Consider the following 23,647-nt stretch of genomic DNA (forward strand, 5'->3'; position numbering starts at 1 on the left):
ACTACTGATGTCACATCAAATGCTCGGTTGGCCATTATTGCTAGATATTCTGATGGTCTCACAATGAGAGAAGAGTTGATCAAGTTAGAATCAGTGCCAATAAGTACATCAGGAAATGAAATATGTAAGGTTGTTATAAAAACATTCAGTGACCTAAACATTGATATCTCTAAAATTGTGTCAGTCACGACAGATGGGGCGCCAAATATGGTGGGAAAAAATGTGGGATTCCTGAAATTGTTTATGGAAGCTATTAGACATCCACTTGTACCTTTTCATTGCATTATCCATCAGGAGGTGTGTGTGCCAAATCGGGATTCTCAGAATTGAATGATTTAATGTCCGTTGTAACAAAAATTGTGAATTTTATAGCTTCTCGACCCCTTCACAAGCGAGAATTTTCTGCACTTCTACAGGAAGTTCAACCTACAGTGGACTACTGGTGTTCAATAATGTGAGCTGGCAGAGTCGAGGTAAAGTACTTGAGCGATTTGTGGAGTGCTTTGAAGAAATGACGGTATTTATTGAGAAGAAGGATCTGGCAAACTTTCCTCAGATCAGTGATCATAAGTGGGTCAGCAATTTGATGTTTTTTACAGCTCTCTCTGTTCATATGAATGAACTGAACTTAAAATTACAAGGTTTTGGCAAAAGTATTGACGTTATGTTTGGATACATCAAATCTTTTGAAAGTAAACTTAAAATTTTCAAGCGAGATATTGAAACTAAAACTTAAAAGTATTTTCCTCGGATAAAAAAGTATTTCGAGAAGGCCACTACCACGAGTGTAATGGAGTCCATTCTTATGTACCAGAATATAGTAAACTCATTATTTGAACAGTTCAGCGGAAAGGTTTGACCAATTTAGAAGCCTAGAACAGACCATTAAAATAATTAAGTATCCGGATGTAGTTGTTTACAGTACTTTGGAATTAAAGGATTTCCAATGAATGCAAATTGATGATTTAGAGATGCAACTTGCAGATTTTCAAGGTAGCATTTGGACTCATGTGTTTGTCAACTTAAGGTCGAAACTTGAAAATCTGGAACGAAATCGTTTGAATAATGAAGAAGAGTGCAACTATGAACAAGAAATTTTGAGTGCTTGGAACAGAGTACCTGACCCTTTTAGGGACATAAAAAATCTAGCGATGGCTATGCTAACAATTTTTTCATCATCATATTTTTGTGAGACTTTGTTCTCAGCATTAAATAATATTAAAACAAACAAAAGAAACCGGCTAACAGATGAAGTGAGTGGCGCTTGCTTGGCCTTGAAGTGCACCAAGTATGAACCTGCAATCGAAGAATTAGCAGACAAACTTCAGCACCAAAAGTCACTAATTTCTAGTTTTCATACCATTTGATTATCATTACCATTGTTTTTATTATTATTTTTTCCTAAATGTACATTGTTGTTCTGTTTTTGTTCATTTTATACATATTTTTGGCTGATTTTTCTTTGTTAAATGGCCTTTAAATATATAAAATAAATATCAAAAATACAAAACTTTTTTTTACTATTGTTGCAAATATCAAAAAAAAAAAATGAATATTTCTATATGTGACATGGCACCAGAGTTAAGTTAGGGTTTTTCAAAATTTTGACACACCAAGCTCAAAAGGTTCGCCATCACTGAGCTAGGGCTTCTGCCAGCCTCCAGGGTGAAGCGCTAGTTCCCTACCTGCCCCCACCTCTCCCGTTGTTCTCCCCTCTCCTCAGGAGAAACCTCCATCTGTGTGGCCCCTCGAGACCTTGAACACGTTTCCTCACAATGCTCCCCACATTCATCCAGGCACCTGTCCCCCTTCATGAGTCCTCATGGTTTGAAGCTTAGGCCCATAGTCTCCCTGTCAACCTCAGCCCAGGCCCCTTCCCTTCCTCCTCTGACCACCTAGCTACCTCTGTCCCCACGCTCAACCTTTCCATTCATGCTTCCTGCCCTTCTAACTTATGTGCACTTAACAGGCACAAGCAGGATGGCCCATCATTAACACTCCTGAGAGTAAATGGAGGTGCTATTAATAATTACCTCAGGATAACAGGCATAATAAACAAGGATGTTCCCAAATGAAGCCAGATGTCTGGTGACCTCAAATTTAGCTCCCTTGTTCAGCCGATACCCACACCCCACGCCTCTCACTATGGCCACTCTTGCCTTTGTCTCCTTACAGCCTTCTCAACACCTGGGCCTTATAAACAAGAGTTGACAAAGTGAAATGCTGGGAACAAAACTAGCTTTCGATGGAGATTTAGGAAAATTAATCTGGCCATGCTGTGTCCAGGAGACGGGAGACGAAGGCTAGAATAATAACAGCTCACAGTTATGAATAGAAATGAGTAAATGACATGCAGCCTTTATTTCATTCTCTATAGAAATGCAAATGCAGCCCAAGGGCTGGCGTGAGGGTGAAAGGAGCCTTGCATGAGAAATTCCGTTTGCATAGTTTAATACAATTTAATATCTACTCATGGCCAGCTAAGCATCTGTCTCTAATTCCACAGCCACGGTCCTTTCAAACTCACTGCCTCTGGATGTAAGCTCCTCAGAAAGAATGCGCCTGTGTCCAATGCCTGGAAAGCAACAGCATTTGGCCACTGAGCTCCTCTCTATCCCCACCAAGCAGCCTTTCCTGTTTTGTTTTTAGCTCCAGGGAAAGGACAATGGACAAGTCAATCAGTGCAGATTACCCCGCACAGGGAGGAGCGGCACCTGACGGCCAAGCCCTTCACAACGTCCGTAGGGCAACACGCAGGGTGATCGGGTGCATGGAGAATGCAATTCTCATCAACCCCGAGGTGGCTTCATTGTTTTGCTGTTTTCCAGAAAGTCTTTAGGGTGGAGGGAGGGTGGGTGGGAAGGCAGGGCTTTGCCTATTAGCAGATATTTCAATGCGATCACCCTCCACCCCCAATCAATGTCAGGGATCAGCCCTCGCACAGGAGCGGCATCACACAGGCACAATCAGGGCTCCGGGCTGCTCTGTCCTGCTGCACTCTCGACCTGCCTTCCCGGATGAAAAGGCTGCTTTCCACTAGGCATGGCCCATGTATGGAAAAATTCCACCTCTGGTTTGCTCTCATTGTACCCACCCGCTGCGAACTCAGACTGCGTGGAGCAGAGGCCAAGAAGGTTTTCCTAGTAACCTGCCTGCTCTACACACTAGTATAGGGCTTAGCTCAGTGATGACTAGTTACGGAATCCTGAGATGTGGGATTATTTCTTTGTTTCTCACCTTTCACTGAGCAGTGCAGAGGCTTTCGTTTGAATTATAATTAATCACGCGAAACGCCTAGCACTAACTGGTATCCCCATTGTACAGATTACAGTGCTGGAGGCTCTGCAGTAGGTTCTGGGGATACAGACTTGAGCATCCTAGGGACAAAATGTCACGGAGGTTACTAATAAGTGAGTTGCCCAAGGTGACCTGAAATCCATCCAGCTTGAAAGACTGAGGACCTGCAGCTCTGGGGCTTTCCCACAGAGGCCCAATTCTTATTGGGCCCAAGCCTACGCTCAAGGTCACTTGAATAACCACTTCAAGGCTGAGTAGTTCACCCAATCACTTAAGAGCATTACATAATTAAGGGCCCATCACTTGAGGATGGAAGAGAGTTAGAGTGGGGTGCCGAGAAGCACAGACTGCTCTTTGATAAAAAAGGGTCACATGCCCTGGCCAGTGGTGCAAAATGGTTAGAGCGCCAGCCCTCACACCAAATAGTCGTGGGTTCAATTCCCAGTCAAGGACACATACCTGGATTGTAGTTTCCATCCCCAGCCTGGTCAGGACACGTTCAGGAGACAACTAATCCATATGTCTCTCTCACACCTCTCTTCTCTCTCTCTCTCTCTCTCTCTCTCTCTCTCTCTCTCTCTCTCTCTTCCTCTTTCTTCCTCCCTTCCTCTCCCTCTAAAAATCAATGGAAATGGAAAAAATATCCTTGGGTGAAGATTATCAAAACAAAACGCTGTCAAATGGTTGAAATCCCTTGATTGTGTGCAGACATGATGCTGTACCCCAGCTCCCAATGCCCCCTTGAAACACAGAGGTCATCTCATCCACTTGCCTCTGCACTTGCTATTCCCTCATTCCAAAATCTTCCCCTGGATAATTCTTACTTGGCTGGTAAGACTCAGCTTAGGGACATGCTCTCTGAGCCTCAGCTTCCTCATCTGTAAAATGGGGATAATCGCAACTTCCACCTCACACAGTTGTTGTGAGGATTAGAAAAGAAATAATGTGTAGAGGAACCGTGCCAAGGATGTAGAAAGTACTCAATAAATGTTAGTTGTCACTATCAGGAACACCATTCTCCTCTGTGATCCCACACACATTGTCCGGGTGATCACAGCATCTCTCCGACTGCAGTGCCACTGTTTATCCCCACTTGGCTCTGAGCTCCAGGCAGGGGCCATGTCCCCCCACATCCCCGTTGCCTATGTGATGTCTGCACATACCAAGTGCTCGTTAAACCTCCAGCATTGTTTGAATTGGTGATTAATTCCAGTCTGAACCTTCAGCCCTCCTCCTGTGGGCCTGTGCATCCATGTGTTGTGCCTTCCCTATGAAAGGCACACGAGGGAAATAAAGGAAGAGAACTAGATGTTCTCAAGGCTACTCAAAGACTTTCTCAAAGATTCTACATAATTCATTTGTACTTTGACATTTCGCCGCCTTGATTTTCTCCCAGTGCATTCTACAGAGGCTGATGTTTTGTCTAAAAACTATAAGGACAATGACCTCAAAGCCAAGGGTTTTCAGACAAAGTGGAAAATTGATCTCCCTGTGCTGAAAACCATCCTCTTTTCTTCCCCATGTTCACACTGACTGAGCTTGTGATCCACGTGGCCTCAGTGAGAGGAAACTGAGGTAGGCCAAAGGAAATCAGGTAACATGGATTTATGGTCCACATTATTACCAGTTCGTATAAAGTATTACTGTAACAGAGGGGGAAATACACCATAGTTTCCAAATGGCCAACATATTTTGAAAAGTATTCAATACAAGAAAGAGCCAGTAAAGGCCTTGAAGTTAGGTAGAACTTTTGTTCCACACTTCGTTCTTTATATTTGGCTTAGATGGAGTTCTGTGTCTGGGACAGAACTGAAGACATACTAAGAGTGACCACTTCTTGCTTATAGGATGAAGTTTTAAAGAGGTTGGTCTTAGGAAAATTTAGATGTTAGGACACCCAGTGGCAGCAAGGTACATTCTGTGGCCTAAGGGCTTAGCTCCAAAGTTTTAATCCAATTGATAAGATTGGTTAACAGCACAGTGAGCCTTGTCAGTGGCAGAAGCTCAGTCCGTGTGAATATGGGGAAGAAAAGAGGATGGTTTTCAGCACAGGGAGAGCAAAGACATGGAGGTGGGGTCAGGGTGGGTCTCAGCTGTGACATCATTACCACGAAACAAAACCAAACCCATCACAGTTCAGGTGGGCCTGGGGCTCCTGAGTCTGTGACCAGGAGAGATCTAGGAGCCTAAACCTAATTAGGGCCCAGACAGGGGACATTCCAAGGAGTGGGCTGCTGCTTTCTAGAAAACAGAGGGAGGCAGTGCCTGTGCTGAGATGGACAAGCATCACTGGGGTTCAGGACCTGGGGGTCAGCCGCCCGGGTGTGAGTCCACACTTCTGCCACTTGATAACTGTGCACTCACTGTCTCTAAGCTGAAGTTTCCTCATCTATGAAACAGAAATAAAAATAACTGCCTTCAGGGACAATGTGAACAAGCGCTTAGAGCAGCGGTTCTCAACTTGTGGGTCGCCAACCTGTGGGTCGCGACCCCTTTGGGGGTCAAACGACCCTTTCACAGGGGTCGCCTAAGACCATCGGAAAACACATATATAATTACATATTGTTTTTGTGATTAATCACTATGCTTTAATTATGTTCAATTTGTAACAATGAAAATACATCCTGCATATCAGATATTTACATTACGATTCATAACTAGCAAAATTACAGTTATGAAGTAGCAACGAAAATAATTTTATGGTTGGGGGTCACCACAACATGAGGAACTGTATTAAAGGGTGGCGCCATTAGGAAGGTTGAGAACCACTGGCTTAGAGCTTCGTATTGGGAAGCATTCTCTCCGTGTTAACCAAGGGTGCTCACTCAGCAAGAGGAGAGGGAAACACGCGATCCAGAGCCCGGCCATACAATCTCCCCGTATGACCCTTCGACCCCTGCTTGCTCTCCATAGCAATAAGCAGTGAATGCCTTAAACCAGTGGTTCTCAACCTTCTGGCCCTTTAAATATAGTTCCTCATGTTGTGACCCAACCATAAAATTATTTTTGTTGCTACTTCATAACTGTAATGTTGCTACTGTTATGAATCGTAATGTAAATATCTGATATGCAGGATGGTCTTAGGCGACCCCTGTGAAAGGGTCGTTCGACCGTCAAAGGGGTCGTGACCCACAGGTTGAGAACCGCTTCCTTAAACGCTAAGGGGCAGCCCTGAACAGAAGTTCTAGGGAGACTATGCCCCTCCTTCCTGTTTCTAGACTCTAGAGAAATCCATGGGATCGACAAAGAGGAAGACTTCAAAGAGGAACCCCCGCCCCTCCAACACACACACACACACACTAAGAAGGCCTCAGCAGTAACAGCAGAAGTGTGCCTGTTTCCAAACATGTGGCTAAGAGGCACATGTAACAAATAACATGCATCTTCATAAACAAGCTCAGGGAGCCGGGGCCGGCACTCAGTGGTTAGAATGTTGGCCCACTGACCACAGGGCCATGTGTTCCATTTCCAGGGGGTGTACCTCGGTTGCCGGTTTGGTCCCCAGCCAGGGTCAGGGCACGTGTGAGAGGCAACCAATCCATGTGTCTCTCCCACATCAATGTTTCTCTCTCTCCCCCTCCTCCCTCCCTCCCACTCTCTCTAGAAATTAATGGAAAAACTATCCTCAGGTGAGGATTAAAAAACAAACACACAGCTCAGGGAGAAGACAGTCACATGCAGCTAGCGCTTAGCAGCTAGCCACAGAGCTGCCTCTGCAGGAGGATTCACCGTTTAAATAGATGGGTCTCAGCTGGGGCACCTTCGTCGCCCAGGAGGCATTTGGCAACGTCTGGAGACGTTTTCCGTTGTCACAACTAGAGGAGCATCTTACTAGCATCTAGTGGGTAGAGACCAGAAATGCTGCTAAACTTCTAACAGTTCGTGGGACAGTCCAACAACAAAGAATTTTCTGGTCCAAAATACCAGCAATGCCAAGTCTGAGAAACTGTGCTCTAAGAAAATCAGGCCTGGGCAGAGATTGTGCCCATGAGGTTAGGAAAGGAGCATTGTGAGAAGAAGCATGTTTTGGCACCAGAATGTAAGCACAAGGTTGGCACTGGTCATAACAATAATTGCAAACAATGACAACACTCACGTAGCATTAACTATGGGTCAGACAACACCTTAAAGTCCTTATCTACAATTCATATCATCCTTCAAACAACCTATGCCATAAGTACTATTATTATCTCCATTTTACAGATGATAAAACTGGGGCACAGGGCCTTGGCCAATTTCCAGAATTAGTAAGCAACAGAGTGAGGATATGAACAAGGCAGTCAGGCTTCAGGGTCCAAATTCATATACCAGGCAATTGATGAGTGTTCGATGAATTAATGGAAAAAATGAACTTGGTCATAAGTAAAAACATGCATGAAACACACAAGAAGCAATACAAAGAGAATAAAATTAGAAACAAAAGGATTTTGATATCTCCCCTATTTCTCAAAACTGACCAAGGAGTGAACATCTTGCGGTGGGAAAAGAAGGGGCTGTCCCGTGAAGACTCCAAATCTCCCTTCATTGAGAATCAGGTAACATCATCATTTGGAGGAGAAGGTGGGCCACTAATATACACATAAGGATATTGGCCTCGAAACTGTACTGTGATTCACTTTTTTTTCCAAAGAGCAAGATTTGTGGTGTATGTGACAAGTTATTCTGTCTGTCAAAAGTTTGTTTTAACTATAATCTGGCTTTTGAAAACATAACATAGTGGGGAATTTAGAAGTTATTTAAGAAGTACCTTTCTATGGTTTGAGTTTTGTTTGCATAAGTGTGGGAGGGAATGGAAAGTTCAATAAAAAATTAAAGTACAAAAATACTAATTTTTCTTATAACCTGTTATAGTCCCAAAGTCATCACTTTATTAGGGTCAAAACACACACACACACACACAATTTATCCTGCATGACTTGGCTTGTTTGCAATAAGATCACATTTGAGATACAAGGTAAAGTTTGTTCAGGCAATAATCTACACTAATAAAAGAGAAAGATGCAAATTGGCCATACCTTCATGACACCCACCAGCCAATCAGGAGTGGGTATGCAAATTAACCCAACAAAGATGGTGGGTCAATGTGCATATGCAGGCGCCATGGCAACGATGCAGGCGTTCAGCACAGCCCCAGCTGCTCTGGGCCTCTGGGCAGCTTGGGAAGGCAGAAAGGCAGCTCCGGGCCAGAACAAAGGCAGAAAGACAGCTCCAGCTGGAGCAAAGGCGATGCCAGCAGCCAGGGGAAGGAAGGCCCATTCTTGCATGAACCTTTGTGCATCAGGCCTCCAGTAAAATTATAATGTATTTACTTTTAAATACCATTACAAATGGAACTACACACTCCAAAGGAAGGAATTTATAAAGTTGGATTCTGCATGTTTCTGTGAAACAAGAAAACAAACACTTAAAAAGAAGTATTCACAATATAGAAAAACAAATTTGTATGCCCCTGAACTTAGTATCAATTAAGTACCAAAAGGAGTTCTTCAAAGAAATCAAGGAAGAAGGTGTCATAGAGCCCTGACCGGTTTGGCTCAGTGGAAGGAGCGTCAGCCTGCGGACCCAGGGGTCCCAGGTTCGATTCCGGCCAAGGGCATGTACCTTGGTTGCGGGCACATACCCAGTGGGGAGTGTGCAGGAGGCGGCTGAACAATGTTTCTCTCTCATTGATGTTTCTAGCTCTGTATCCCTCTCCTTTCCTCTCTGTGAAAAATCAATAAAATATATATTTTTTTAAAAAAAGAAGGTGTCATAGAGAAGGAACACTCAAAACTCAATGATTATCATTTTTTGGAGGTTGTTAAAAAATATTTTTATTGATTTTTAGAGAGAGAAAGGAGTGAGAGAAAGAGGAAAAAACATCAATATGAGAGCAAAGCATGAACTGGCTGCTCCAGCATGCCCCTACCTGAAATCCAACCTGAGACCCAGGCATGTGCCCTGATCAAGAATGGAACAGGCAACCTTTTGGTGCATGGGACTACACCCAACTAACTGAGCCACACCGGCCAGGCTGCTATCACTTTTGCCATTAAAAATGCGGGGCAGTTGCCTCCGTTTCCCATCTTACATTACGCCTGCTTTCTCTGACGGTCCCTCAACACCCTCACAAACTTCTAAAAACAGAATGGGCGGGCCAAGCTTCTCTAGGTCTTTCCTGTTCCTCTTCTTGGTTTGGAGCCTTCCCACAAGACAACAACGCCTTTCACAGTCCAGAGACGGAGGGATTGGAAGCAGGTAAGGGTTAACAACAACAACAACAACAACAAGTTGAAGGCAGGGCCATCATGATGGGGGCGGGGGGACGGCTATGACTTCCCTCCAGTCTGCCTGGCATTAGGCACAGGTGTTGATACCAGGGTGGAAGGGACCAAGACTCCTTCTCCACAGGAGAGGCCTGGTAGACAGCACAAGGCTGGGAGGACAAAAGCCAATTCAAGTCAAGTCAGCCAAGGCTGGGGAAGGCGGAGGTCCCCACGGACTGGGCAGGTAGATCCTGCCCGCGGTTGAAGTCAGTAGCACTGGCCACCATGAAAACTGGGTGCCAGGCAGAGCTGTGGATTCCATGTCCCACCCCGTGCCACCTGCACACGGTAACAAGCACACTCAGAAAAAAATTAGGGATAGGAAGGGAAACCCTGGCCCCAATCCAGCAAGAGGCTAGAGGCCAGGGCTGCCCCAGTGCGCCCAAACTAAAAGCCTGAAGATGTCCTCTTTCTGCTACGTTGTAACAGGCTTTCCAAACACTAAGTCCTACGTTTGCTGCTCCGTTAGGAACAGAAGCTGATTTGATTTTTCTGCCATTGAATTTGAATCCAAGAGATTTGGCACACCATGAATTAATGAACATTGACATTGTTCCCAGTCCTTAATAAAGTCTCTTTTACTCTAATTTCTTCATTTCTCATAAGTAAAAATACTCTTAATTTTTCAGAAGCAGTCAGTTACATTCATGCCATTAGAAACAGAAGGCCTGACAAATAGCAGCTGGAAAAGGCACAGTGCCTGCTTTGCAACTGGCTTCCAGTTCTGGAAAGGTTCTGCGGCCAGACCCTGGCTCATGAGAGTGCACTTCCCGCTGTCCTTTGAAGAGCATCTTTGTCTCCTGGTAACTCTCAAAGGATAACACCGCACTGCTCCAAAGACTTCTATTGCCAATTCAGTGCTAGCATCTGATGCACTGCGTTGTCTTACTCCTCCTCCTTCTGTTTATTGAGGTATAACATACATAAAGTGAATAAAGTACACTCATTGTAAATGTATGAGATTTTACACTTTTAAAGACATAAATAACCACCACCTAGGTCAAGATTAAGAATGGGCCCAACCTCCTGGGTACCTATGTGCACATTAATACCCAACCCCCTCACACAGGTACCCATTATTCTGATTTTATTTTTACTACAAACTAGCTTTGCCTGTTCTTGAACTAAATATAAATGGAATCATACTTCATACTGTAAGTAGTTTTGTGTCTGTCTTCTTATGGTTAATATGAAGAAATTCATTTAGTGAATGAATTCACATGAAATGCATTCAGTTTGTTGCCTATGTCAGGTGTATATTCTTAATAGCTTTATTGGGGTATAACTGACATACAATAAATTGCACATACTTGATGGGTAAGATTTGGTAAGTTTTATAATATGTCTTCACCCAGGAAACCATCATCACCATCAAGATAATGTACATATCCATCACCCCAAAAGGTTCTCTGCCCCCCTTGGTAATTCCCCTTCCTCCCCTCCTCTTATCCCCAACAAACACTGATATTCATTGTCATTATAGCTTAATTTCCATTTTCTAGAAGTTTATATAAATGGAATAACACAGTATGTCTATGTTTTTATACATATTCTTCTACTCAGAGTAATTATTTTGAGATTAACCCATGTTGTAGCATGTAAAAATAGTTCTTTTTTTTATTACTGAGTAGTATTTCTTTGTATAGATAAACTCGCTTATCCATTCACCTGTTGATGAACATTTGGGTTGTTTCTGGTTTATGGCAAATAAAGCTGCTACAAACATTCATGTACAAGTCTAGGTATGGATATATATTTTCTTTTCTCTTAGGTAAATACTGGATCATATGATAGGTATATTTGTAACTTAATTATAAAGAAACTTCCAACTCTTTTCCATTTTTATATCCCCTCTCGCAGGGTATGAGAGAACCAAGGTCTCCACAAGCCATCAGCACTCTGTATGACCAGTCTTTTTAACTTTAGCCAGTACAATAGGGGTGTAGTTGCATATCGTTGTGCTTTTAATTTGTATTTCCTTAATGACTAATGTTGTTGAGCATCTTTTCATGAGTTTATTTGCCAACCATGTATCTTCTTTGGTGAAGCATCATAAATGTTTTCTCTCAGTCTGTGGCTTGCCTCTTCATTCTCTTTAATGTTCTAGAACAGAAGTTAGTAGTTTTGATAAAGTTCAATTGGTCAATTTTTTCTTTTATGGATAATGACTTTGACGCTTTATCTAAAAAAAAGTTACCAGTATTTTCTCCTTTTGTTTTCTTCTAGAAGGCTTAAAGATATAAGTTTTAGGGAACTCATACAACTTAACAAAAGGAAGATAAACAACCCAATCAAAAAATGGGCAAAGGACCTAAATAGATACTTTTCGAAAGAAGACAGAAGAAAGGCCAAAAGACATATGAAAACATGTTCAAAGTTACTAATCATCCGAGAGAAGCAAATCAAAACAACAATGAGGTACCATCTCACACCTGTCAGAATGGCTATCATCAACAAAACAACAAACAACAAGTGCTGGAGAGGATGCGGAGAAAAAGGAACCCTTGTGCGCTGCTGGTGAGAATGCAGGCTGGTGCAGCCACTGTGGAGAACAGTATGTAGTTTCCTCAAAAAACTAAAAATGGAACTCCCATTTGACCCAGTGATCCCACTTCTAGGAATATATCCCAAGAAACTAGAAACACCAATTAGAAAGGATATATGCACCCCTATGTTCATAGTGGCACAATTCACCATAACTAAGATTTGGAAACAGCCTAAGTGCCCATCAATAGATGAGTGGATTAAAAAACTGTGGTACAGCTACACAATGGAATACTATGCTGCTGTAAAAAAAAAAGAACTCTTGCCATTTGCAGCAGCATGTATGGACATGGAGAGCATTATGCTAAGCGAAATAAGCCAGTCAGAGAAAGATAAATATCACATGATCTCACTCATTTGTGGAATACAAAGAACGACATAAACTGATGAACAAAAATAGATCCAGAGAGCGAGAAGCATAGAACAGACCATCAAACCTCAGAGGGAAGGCACGGGTGGGGAGCAGGGGTAGTAAGAGATCAAAGGACTTGTATGCATGCATATAAGCATAACCAATGGACACAGACAGTAGGGGGGTTTGAGAGCATGTGCTGGGGAGTGCGAGTGGCTGGGGAGAGGTCAATGGGAGGGGGGAAGGAGACATACGTAATACTTTAAACAATAAAGAATTACATAAATAAATAAATAAATAAATAAATAAATAAATAAATAAATAAACAAACAAACTCTAGGTCCAGTCTCATCTAACTATAACCTAAGTGAGTATGGATAAAACTGAAGGTATGGTTTGTTCTGTGGCAAACTGCTCTCCAGCTTAGAACCTGTGAGATCAATATGTTACATGCTTCCAAAATACACTGGTGAACAGGTACAGGACATTCCCATGCAAATGGGAGAAAGAAGAAAGTAGAAAGGAAAGAGAGGTTCTAAGCAAGTTTAAAACCCAGCAGGGCAAATTCCATTAGACTTTAAACCTCAAGAATAATCCTCTTTGGCTTGCTGCTATGCCATCCAGGCCTCTAGAGCAGTGGTCCAGCCTGCAGCTTTGCTGGACAGAGGTTGGAGCCCCAAGGCTCCAGATTGTCCTGCCCCGACAGCTTTGGGCAGCCCTCCCCCCCACTGTGGCTCTCCAGGATTGGGGTCCTGAGACCACCTCATCCAGCCACTGGAGCAGCACCTGGGACAGCCAGTTGCTCAGCACCAGAGTGCAGGGAGAGGAGCCCACCAGGGGAGGTGGTGCAGAGGTGAGCCAGGTTCAGAAGAACCAGCAGCCCCTCCTTTGCAGTTTCCCATTGTCCTAGACAACAGCTCCTAGCTTCCGTCAAGATGGCTTAGTATTCTCCTTACAAACGGTCTCTCAGCAACACCCTTAGCGTGCTTTCCTGAACAGGCTTTCTCATTCTTTTCAATATAAATAAACTGAGAATTCTCCAAATCATTAAGTTCTATGTTCTGCTTACTTTCCAATTAACAATTCCATCTTCAAGTCATTTCTCTCTTCTCACATTTTACTACAAGCAGTCAAGAGAAACCAGGCCATAGTTTCAACACTTTCATTAGAAACTGCTTAAGCTAAACATCTAAGTTCATCACTTACAAGTTCTACCTTCCACAGAACACAAACACAGTTCAGCCAAGCTTTTGGCCACTTTATGACAAGCATGGTCTTTCCTCCCGTTTCCAATACCATGTTGCTCATTTCCATCTGAGACGTCATCACAATGACACCATTCATATTTGCACCCACAGTGTGTTAGGAGACTCAAGTATTGTCTGAGGCTTTCTCTACAGTTTTTTTTTTTTCATTCTGAGCTCTCATTGGAATTGCCTTTAAAAGTCCATTCATGGCCATGCAAGCTTTTCTGGTATGCAACCTCAAACTCTTCCACTGCCAGTTCTAAAAACAAGTACCATAGATTGGGTGCTTTGTAAACAACACAATGTATTTCTCACAGTTCTTGGGGCTGGGAATCAGGTATCAGGGTGCCAGCCTGGTGCCTTCTTCTGGGTTGCAGACTTCTCACTGTATCCTCTCATGGCAGAGCAAGCTATCTCAGGATTCTAATAAGGATGCTAATTCCATTTGCTCCCATGACATATTCACCGCCCAAAGGCGCATAGAGATGGGGGTAGGGTTGTGTGCAAATTTCCAACATGATGTTTAGACCTTGGCCAGGTTTTCCATTCATTCAATCATTCAACAAGTATTTTATTGAGCACCTATAATATTCTGATTCCAGGAGCTGAGAATATGACAGTACACAAGGTAGGGCAGATCCCACTTTCATGGAGCTGACATCTGAGTGGGGCATACAATGCAATACAGGTTTATATCAAGCCTAGAAAAACAAAGCCAGAACATAATACCCAAACCTAAAAGAAATTAGACTAATCAGACAAGAATATTAAGAACTTCTCCCAAGAAGGTTCACATCTAGGCAAACCCGTACACACTCTTTTCTCATTCCCTTCTCTCCTGGACTTCCCCTGTGAAAACCCCGTCTCAGAAAAGGTTCCAACCGACTCAGTCACGCTTAGGTACACACAGCTCTGAAGTGTCGGTGTTTTGTTACAGGTAGACATGAGGTGGCAGAAGGGAACTCCACGGACCCTCTCAGCGTCATATTGTGCATCTACCTCTAAGGAAACATCCATCACGCACCTGCACAAGGCTGGTTTAGGCAACAGTGAGTAGTTCATTTACTATGAAACACACAGAGCCTGGAGGGAAGTGTGCTGGATACTGTCTGTGCGTGCCTCCAGATGCTCTGTGACCCTTCTCCACCCAGCTCTGTGGCCCCAGGAGGCTGGCCTTCAAGGACTGCATCAGGGCTTTTTGTCTTCTGTCTGTGGTTGGATTCAGCTAAAGGGAATCACCACAGGAGAAAGAGGGGAGGAGGGGAGAGAGGGCCAGGTCCTGATTTCCCTGCTCCCTCCCTGCCTGGCTGCTGGTTGGCAGTGGCTGTGTCCTCTATCAGAAATCATGGCTCCCTATTAGGGTTTCTTTTCTATAGTCACAGCCACAGCTATCTATCACTACAGCTGTCTCTCTAATCATCCACACCCCTTGCCCCTGGTGGTGCCCCTAGAGCAGTGGTCGCCAATTTTTCGGACCTCATGGACCACCAGTTGATGACCGCTGCCCTAGAGGGCAAAGCTCCTTGCTGGTGCCCACCATTCCCAGGTATGTAGTCTTCTCACTGCCCTCTCTCACCTGCCCCATTCTAAAAGGCACAGGCTGCAAAGCCAGCACCACCCTCTAATCAGAGACTCGGAGCTTCATTTTTCAGCTCCAAGGACTTAGGGGGGTTTGGAGGAATGGTGAACATCCTTTAAATGGTGTTTCCTTGCAGAAGCAGCGGTGACTCACCTCCAAAAAGAACAAAACTCAGGGTGGTAACTAGAGTGACACCAGCCCCCTGTGCAGAGAAGAAAAGCCTCTGAATGGCCATGGCTTACCTTTCTGTGTTCAGTGGAAGGATGTGAGCCGATGAGCTGGAATCCTAACAGCAGCAGGTAACCCAGGACTCTGAGAAGGAAAAACAGCAACAGGCAGGGCGGTGAGCATGTTCCAGGCAGCAACACCAGCAGAAGGAGCATTTCTGTCTCATCACTGGAAGGGAGACACCAGTCCAACCCGGGGTCTGGGATGTGACCCAGTGAAGAGGCAAAGGGCAGCCCCCGGGAGGGGAGGCAGCGGACTGTGGGCAGGGCTGTGGCACCGGACAGATCTGGGATCAAACCCAGCAATACCACTTACCAGCAGGGTTTCTAGGTCAGAACAGTTAACCTCTTTGAGCCCCGTCCTCTTCCTGGTAAGATGGGGATAACACAGAAGCTGGGCCCAAGGGTTGGGGAGGACTGAATGCAACAATGTGCCATGTGTGACACAGTGAGTGCTAGTGCACGCTGAGTGCTCCCGGAGCCGGTTAGGTCTGGGCTCTGGAGCCGGGCCAGGGGAGTTCCTCTCCCACACACAGGCCGTCCTCGGAGCCTTTTCCTTGCCAGTCCTTGGTCCTTGGTGTCACATATGTTCCCCCAGGGCGGGATTAGCTGTGTTAAGCCCCACTGTCACCAGCCCTGATTAGGGCTTGTCATCAAATAAAGGGAAGGTACGGAAATAGGAGCCAGCTGGCCCTGAGACAGCGAGTGTGCTGGGAGAGCGTGAGCTTTGGATTCAAACACATCGAGGCTAGAATCCCAACTCCACCCTTCCCATCAGGGTGATGCTGGGTCAGCTGAGTCTGCGCCTCCTTGTGCTCATCTTCTGTGAGGATCACTGACGCCGACAGAGGTGAAAACTCCCGCACAGACAGGCAGGCAGGCAGAGGAGACAAGTATTGTCAAGTAATTAAATGCCCAAAGCCCCCTGATTTCAAACCAACAGCATTGTTTTAAGCATCCCTACAAAAGGCCTTGGGCCCTACTGAGCTGTCTTGAATCCTTTCTAGAGGTTAACCCTGAGGACAGAAGGTAAGCAACCCAGTGGTCCTCAACCTGACTGAGACCTCCAACAGAACTGAGAGATAAAAAACACTGCCTTGTCCAAGAAAATGCCCTGTGTGGAGTTGGAGATGAAGAAGGAAACCTGTCTGAATCTGGGCTGAAGGCTTGCGGCATTAGAAGAGGCTCCTACCATCTCTAAGAATCCTAAATCCCACCCAAATCCCCATTTTGGATGTGAATGAGCCCGGCCCTAACAGACCATACAGCACGGATATGACAAACTGGTTAGAGACTGCGCTGGGGCAGGAAGCAGGGTGAAGGGACATGCAGCCAGGTGTTAAATGCATCCTTTCTGCTGAGGCCCCAGCACAAGAACCAAGCGTATTCCATGTGCACACATTCCAAAGGGAAGGGCTGAACGTCTCTGAGGACTGAAAAAGGATGTGCACCTCCCCAAGATATCTTCCAGCAAAGGGGCAGGGGTGTCTAAAGCAGTGGGCGTGCACATGGAGGTAGAAAAAACACAGCTTTTTTCTAATGGTATCCTTACTGGATCCAATTTGTGCTCTAAACCAAGAAACATGTGCATCATGACTCAGGAGTCTATGTGCTTTGGTTCCATGACCTTGGGCAAATCACCTCTGTGCCTCAGTGTCCTCATCTGAAAAATGGAAATAATATTGCCTGCCCTGCTGACCTCAAATGAGTGAATGTGCGAGAAAGCACATTATGAACCACGCCTACAAATCTGAATGATTTGTAACACATCCTGGCACTGTTACTCATTTAAGAAAACAACAACATAGCTTGGTGTGGTTTTGTTAAAAAAACAACAACAAGCAGCAGCTCTATAAATGTGTTACACCCAGGCCCTCAAAGTTCTTGGCAGGCACCTAAGCCACACATCTATAATGTAATCAGAAGCAATTCTGCATAACTGCTCATCCCAGGTTGCACTTCCAAAACTTCAGGGCACTTGAGGCAGGAAAGGGCGAGCAAGACTGGAGGAGGGAAGAGTCTAAGTTTGTCCCTGTCTCAGAGGAACTGCTCTCCAGGTTGCCTGGTCAGCTGTACTCCCAGATATTCCTGCAGCTTGTTCCCTCACCTTCAGGTATTTTATGGAGAAAAGACCCCTGGCCCTGAAGAAAACAGCACTTCTCCCCCAGGCCGGACAATATTTGTCTCCAGCACTCACTACCTCACAGACGATGACTTTATTCGTTTAAAGTACACCTCTGCCCACTGGAGTATAAGCTCCAGGAGATTTGAGAATTGTTTCATCTCTACTTTATCCCAGCAACTAGCCGTGTCTGCTATATAGTTAGAGCTCAATTCATTGAATTAATGAATGATGTCACATCATCTTGAAATGTCAAGATAAGTGGAAATAGTGTGAATTACCATATTAAAAAATGTCCAAGGTAATCTGGGAAATTTTGAAAAGTCCTGTCATGAAAAACTTATAAAAATCAGTTACATTTTTTAATTTCTATGCGATGCCCCAAAATTCATTCTCATAGGATTGACACAAGGTATGGCAGCAAAACGTTTGCTAGTGCCGCCTGTTACAAAAATTCAACACTAGTAGTACTTAGACGTTCAAATGCTTCTTTTCTTCATTGAGCTGGGCCCCAGTGAGGCTAAAATGCATAGGGGACCCAATACAATTCATCCTGGAATAAAATCGTAGTTACTCAATGGGCTCTGGTCTGAATGGAATAGAATAAATCCCCCCAACGGGGACATTATTCTGTGGCTGCAATAGCAGCAGCGCTAGCAATATACAACCCCGGGGCCAGAAGCAACTCCACCAAGGGCGGTAAGTTTCCCACCCCTGCTCACAGACTCTGCTTTGGGATACCCCGCCCTGCTCACACATACCTATCCAATGGGTAGTCTGCAGCTGTGCCCACACCTTTTCAACACGCCAACAATCTAGCCCAAATCCTTGTTCCTCCTGACCCAATTCGAAATTAATGTTCAGGGAATGCGAGAGCATGTGTGTGTCTGTGTGTGTGCAGCTCCAGCTCGTGTGTTATTTCACTCCGATAGTTTGCTTTGGCAAACTGCTCCCAGCTTGCAACGTTTTGACAGACTGAAGGCTACCAGGGCCTTTGGCAAACAAATCACAGTTCCCTCCGAGCAGTGGGGGAGCCACATTCCTACCAAGGCTACCTGATTCACCTTGTAGGCGAATTTCACACCAATCAGAAAAAGAAAAAGATATGCCATCCCCCCGGTGTTGTTCTAGAGTTTAAACACACCATCATTCCGTTTCCTCATGTAGAAAATAATTCGCATTGAAATTTGGTACAAGATCTACATCATGGAACTGGGGCTCTGGACTTCTGTGTTTGCCTTGCCCTCCCACCCTCATACCCACCCACGATCCTCAACTCCAGTGAGGGTGGGTCATGTCACAGCCACTGTGTTCCTCAATTAACTCAACACCACTTGAGCATATCAAGTAACAAAACAAGGAACACAGAAAAAAATCTTAACTTCTTTTCTTCTTTAGTTAATACAACCCAAGAGATATTTGGGGAGCAACCTGATCACTAATAAAATTATATTGACCTTAACAAAGGAGAGCCAAAATCTTAGCATTGAAGTGAAATCTGTACCTACTGCACTCTGGAGATCAAAAAAGTTTGCTAAGCATGCATTTTACATCTTCGCTCAATCATCTGCCTTCCTCAGACAGCAGTTAAGAGTAAAAAAAGCAATGATCTTGCTTAGCGATACTTGATGGTTACCACCAATATCAATTCTTACAAGTATTATTGCATTTAATCCACAACCATCCCATCAGATACTTTTATTATACCCATTTTGTAGGTGAAGAAATTGAGGCACAGAGAGGCGAAGGCATCTACTGAAGGGGAAAAGCCTAATTCCCATGCCAGCAGTCAGACCCTTGGCCTGGACCCTTAACCACTGTGCTCTGGGGCCTCACTGGAAACAACACACCTTTAAACCAAGTATTCACATTTGATCACATCAATTTCCTTCCCCAGTCTTAGGAGGCTGTGGCTTCACACATCTTGTTTTACTTTCTGTCACTGCTTGCAAAAATAACCAGAAAATGAGTGAATGCAATACAATCTAGTTTACCCAGCCTCACCAGAGAACATTAGAAGTTTTAAAACAATTGAAACTAACCATTTAAACTTCAACCTTGAAAGAAAAATCATTCTATTTATTCCCTCTGCTTTCTCATACAACATATGCTGAGCTTAAGTGACCTTTCTTAGATGGGTCACCAGTGTGCATATCTACCAATCTGCACAGCAGTAGGTGGTGGCCTTGGAGCAGAGAGGCTGAGAGCCCAGCCTGGGGCTCTCTGAATCCTACCGGCCTTTTGCTGTTACCTCCCCGCTGTCAGGCATTGCCTCCTGGACTGTGGATGAGCCTGTGTACTCCTAATCGGCTCCCTTCGGGGCGGCCTTGACCTTGGAACCCTTTAGACAACCAGGCTGCAGCCAAACCAAGACCATACAGACTCTGGAGAAAGACCTGCCTGGCTTTTGTGGGGCAAATATTTCCATTTTAAAGCATGGACTTTGGGACACCTATTCTAGCTGCATATTGGTTTTTATTGCTTATTTCCAGCTTATCCACTCTTGCAGCCATTTCTGGTTTCTGGACCAGGGCCTCTGGAAAAGTGAGGTGTTCTGTCACTGCATAGCTTTTCTGGGCACAACATCCTTTGGTAAATGTCCCTGCTCTCCAGAAAACAGTTCTGATACATCTTTGCAGCTAGCAGAACACTCAGCAGAGTCCACACTCAGGGATAGTAAATAGGAAGTGAATCAAAGAATGGCATGATGGAATCAAGAAGGGAGAAAGAGGGAGGAAGTATCAGCCACTAAAAAAATGAAAGTGCTGCGGTGACAGACACTTTTCATCAACAAAGTGTTTTCTAAGTGCGTCCAGAATTCTGTCATAAAAATAGAAGAACTGGGAAAAGGAACACAATCGTGAAAGGAGGATTTCTATAAGTTGGAGTCATTGGTTCTGATCCCAGAAGGTCGGTGTTAACTGAGGTCTATAAATCTACTTGGATACGTAAGGAATGGGTAGCTTGAAACCCAATGATCACACCTTGACTTCATTGAACCCTTTTGGTACAGAATGTTCTAGCAAATCCCACAGTCAAGTATTAAGTGATGAGGACATGGTCCAGGTGCAGGGCTGTGCCAGGCATAACAAAAAATCAATACTGTCCGAATCCCTGCCATCATTTTATAGGAAGGGTTTGCCAGGGCAGTCTTCCAAAAATCAATTTTATTTCCTCCTGGCCTCTATGCCTGCCATTCAGATGGCTCCTACCGGGCTTCCCAGAACTCATTCCAGCAGGTTCTTGCTGGTACACTTGTGTTCGTCTGCTCTCACCAGATGACTTGTGTTTATAGAGAGTCAACCATGGTCCCATACCTGTTTATGCCCGTTGCTTTGCGATTACATAAAATATTCATATAACACACAGACCCATGAAATAGAGTGCAAAAATTAAGAGTAGTTGTTAGCTGTTTCTACAAAATGAAGCTGAATGCTTTGTAAAGATGCATTAAAGAAAAGTAGCCAAGGGGAAAAAAAAACTGCTGGCAAATTAGGTGTAGATGAGACGACCGTAAATGATTAGGGGAAAGAAAAATAAAACTCTAGAATCATTCTGTACTCAGATTGCTTTGCAAATGTCTTTAAATTCTCACTCCACGTTAAAGAAACCCAAATGCTGAGATAATGCTCATGGGTGTGGTTTGTGCAGGAGAGACAATCGGGGGTTCATGTGCAAAGAAAAGTCCTTGGCCTCACATAAAAACTGGCGAGTGAATGCACATGTGTTTTAAGTAAAAAATAAACTGTTAAAGGTGTGTGTGTATAATTTGTATGATTTTCTACTTTAACCTGTTTTATAATTAATGATCCTGGTCAGAAAAGAAAAATTTTCTCCTTTACTCCTTTTACATAAAAGATAATTATTAATTTATTCATTCAATATTCAACAAATATTTATTAAGCATCAACTGGGCAGCGGTTTAGATGTGGGCTACACCAACTGTCCCTGCCTATTAACACCATGAGGTTGAATATGTATGACCCTCCTCTTTTTCCCTCTCCCCCTCCTCCTCCTCTTCTTTCTCATCTTCTTCCTTCCCTTCCTCTCCTCCTTCTCCCCACTCCTTGGTCACTGGCATAAGGACACTGAATTACCCATGGTCCTTCCCAATTCTCACATACTAGGGGCCCAGTGCATGAATTTGTGTATCTTGAAAGGAACTGTGGGCCGTGAGGCTTTGGTGGGCACAGGGGTGGGTCTCAGCCCATCCTCCGTGCCCCGGCCCAACCCCTCCCACCACGGCCCCCGGTCCCCTGTCTGCCAGCAGTCCCGCTCCTGCTGCTGCCACTCCCATGCACTGATGGTGCGGGCCCTGCTCACACCGGCTGACACCACAGAGAAACTGGGGCCAATGCCGGCAGCGAGTGCGAGCAGGGCTGTTGCTGGCAGTGGGTACGAAAGGCAGCTGCTGGCCCTGATCACCCCTCAGGAGCAGGGGGAGGTGGAGAAGCCCTGAGGGGTGATCGGAGCCGGCAGTCGCAGCTTGAACTTGCCGACGGCACTGAGCTATCGGGACCAGCGCTTGGCGCTGGCAGCGGGTGCAAGCGGGGCTGACACTAGCAGCAAGTGCAAGCGCCAGGTGGGACCGCAGTGCCCAAGAACAAAGAATTTTCAGTAACCACCAGAGGCTCACCCCAATGACAGCAACTAGCACCCCGCCTTGGTCTGGCGCCCCTGCTCACCTGCTCCACCATCCCACCATGGCGGATGACACCCGCCATGTTCTGCACTCTGCTGCCTGCTGCCAACACCTCCCATGTTCCACACACGCACCCTGGTGGTCAGCACACATCATAGTAACCGGTTGTTCAGTAGTTTGGTCTATTTGCATATTAGGGTTTTATATATATAGATTTCTTTACCCCTGAGGGGAATCTCTGTTCTCACTGTTGAGTCATACCTCAAATATCACTATTTTGGGCATTCTCTTTCTCATACATACAAAGACACTTTTTTTACCCACTTTCTTCCTTTCTGTATTCAGGATCTTTTTCAGTTGCCTGAAGAACATCAGCCATCTTTCTCTTTCTCATTTCCTCAATCCCTTTAGTTGTATTTCTAAGCAAAGTAGCTGACAGGCATTACAGTAATATTATTCACTGAAATGTATATCAAGGAAAAGAAAAGCCTTTCTTTTCAGAAGACTAAAACCAGACACTTGACCTAGGGCCATCAATCTGTACAACGCTTAAAATGATCCAGAACTCCCCATAAAATCTATAAAAATCACCATCTAACTCTGTAATCTCTCTAATTACATCTGCATTTTTTCAAAAACTACCATTCAAAATAAGAATCACTGAATCAACTTTATTTCCTGCCAATTTAACCAATCATTTGGTATTTTCATAGTTTTGTTTTCTTCTGTGTTTTCATTTTAAACATAAAACATATCAATTACACTAAAGCACTCCACCAGGTAAAGGAAGAGCCCCAAGCAAGCAGACTGGCTCTAACAGACTCAGCTGGCTGCCCATGGTAGGCAGTCGTCATCACTTGTTACAGAGCTTCTGGGGAGAATCTGTTTCCTTCAACTCAGTCACTGAGCAAGCACATAAGGATGTACCTGTGCATACAAAGAAAAAAGGTACATGATTTGGAACATGTCTTTAGCAATATAAACACTTCTCATCACTTAGTACCTTTTCCTCTCTACCTTGGAACAGATTAAGGAACATTCCTTAATCTAGCCTTGACTGACTCTTTGGTCCGAAAGGATTTTACTTACCTTATATTTTGCATGGCATCCAGATCTGGTCCAAGGTTCAGTGACAGCCACTAACCAGTTCCATTAAATGTTTAAATCTTATATTTCTTCTGCTACTGGGTTTAACCGTGATTCTTTTTCATTACTACGGACGCTGAGTGAGTCGAACTATTCTTGCTACATTAGTAGTAAGGGCTTCTCTGTCCCTTTTAATGAGGAAGAAGCTGACTTTATGCTTTTTTGTGACTTGGCAAAAACTGAGCA

At 44.4% G+C, this 23,647-nt stretch overlaps 1 protein-coding gene across 1 annotated transcript in view; it reads right to left on the minus strand.

The window, feature by feature from the left end:
• THSD4 (thrombospondin type 1 domain containing 4) overlaps positions 1-23,647 on the minus strand; it is a gene marked incomplete at its 5' end in the record, with an annotated part of 579,672 nt that overhangs the window by 552,901 nt on the left and 3,124 nt on the right. Inside the window, one exon of the mRNA XM_081084939.1 lies at positions 15,567-15,636. Within this exon, the coding sequence (XP_080941065.1) occupies positions 15,567-15,636 (70 nt within the window). The remainder of the gene's footprint in view (positions 1-15,566; positions 15,637-23,647) is intronic.

This window comes from Myotis nattereri (genome assembly GCF_964212035.1).
Source record: "Myotis nattereri genome assembly, chromosome: 1".
NCBI lineage: Eukaryota > Metazoa > Chordata > Mammalia > Chiroptera > Vespertilionidae > Myotis > Myotis nattereri.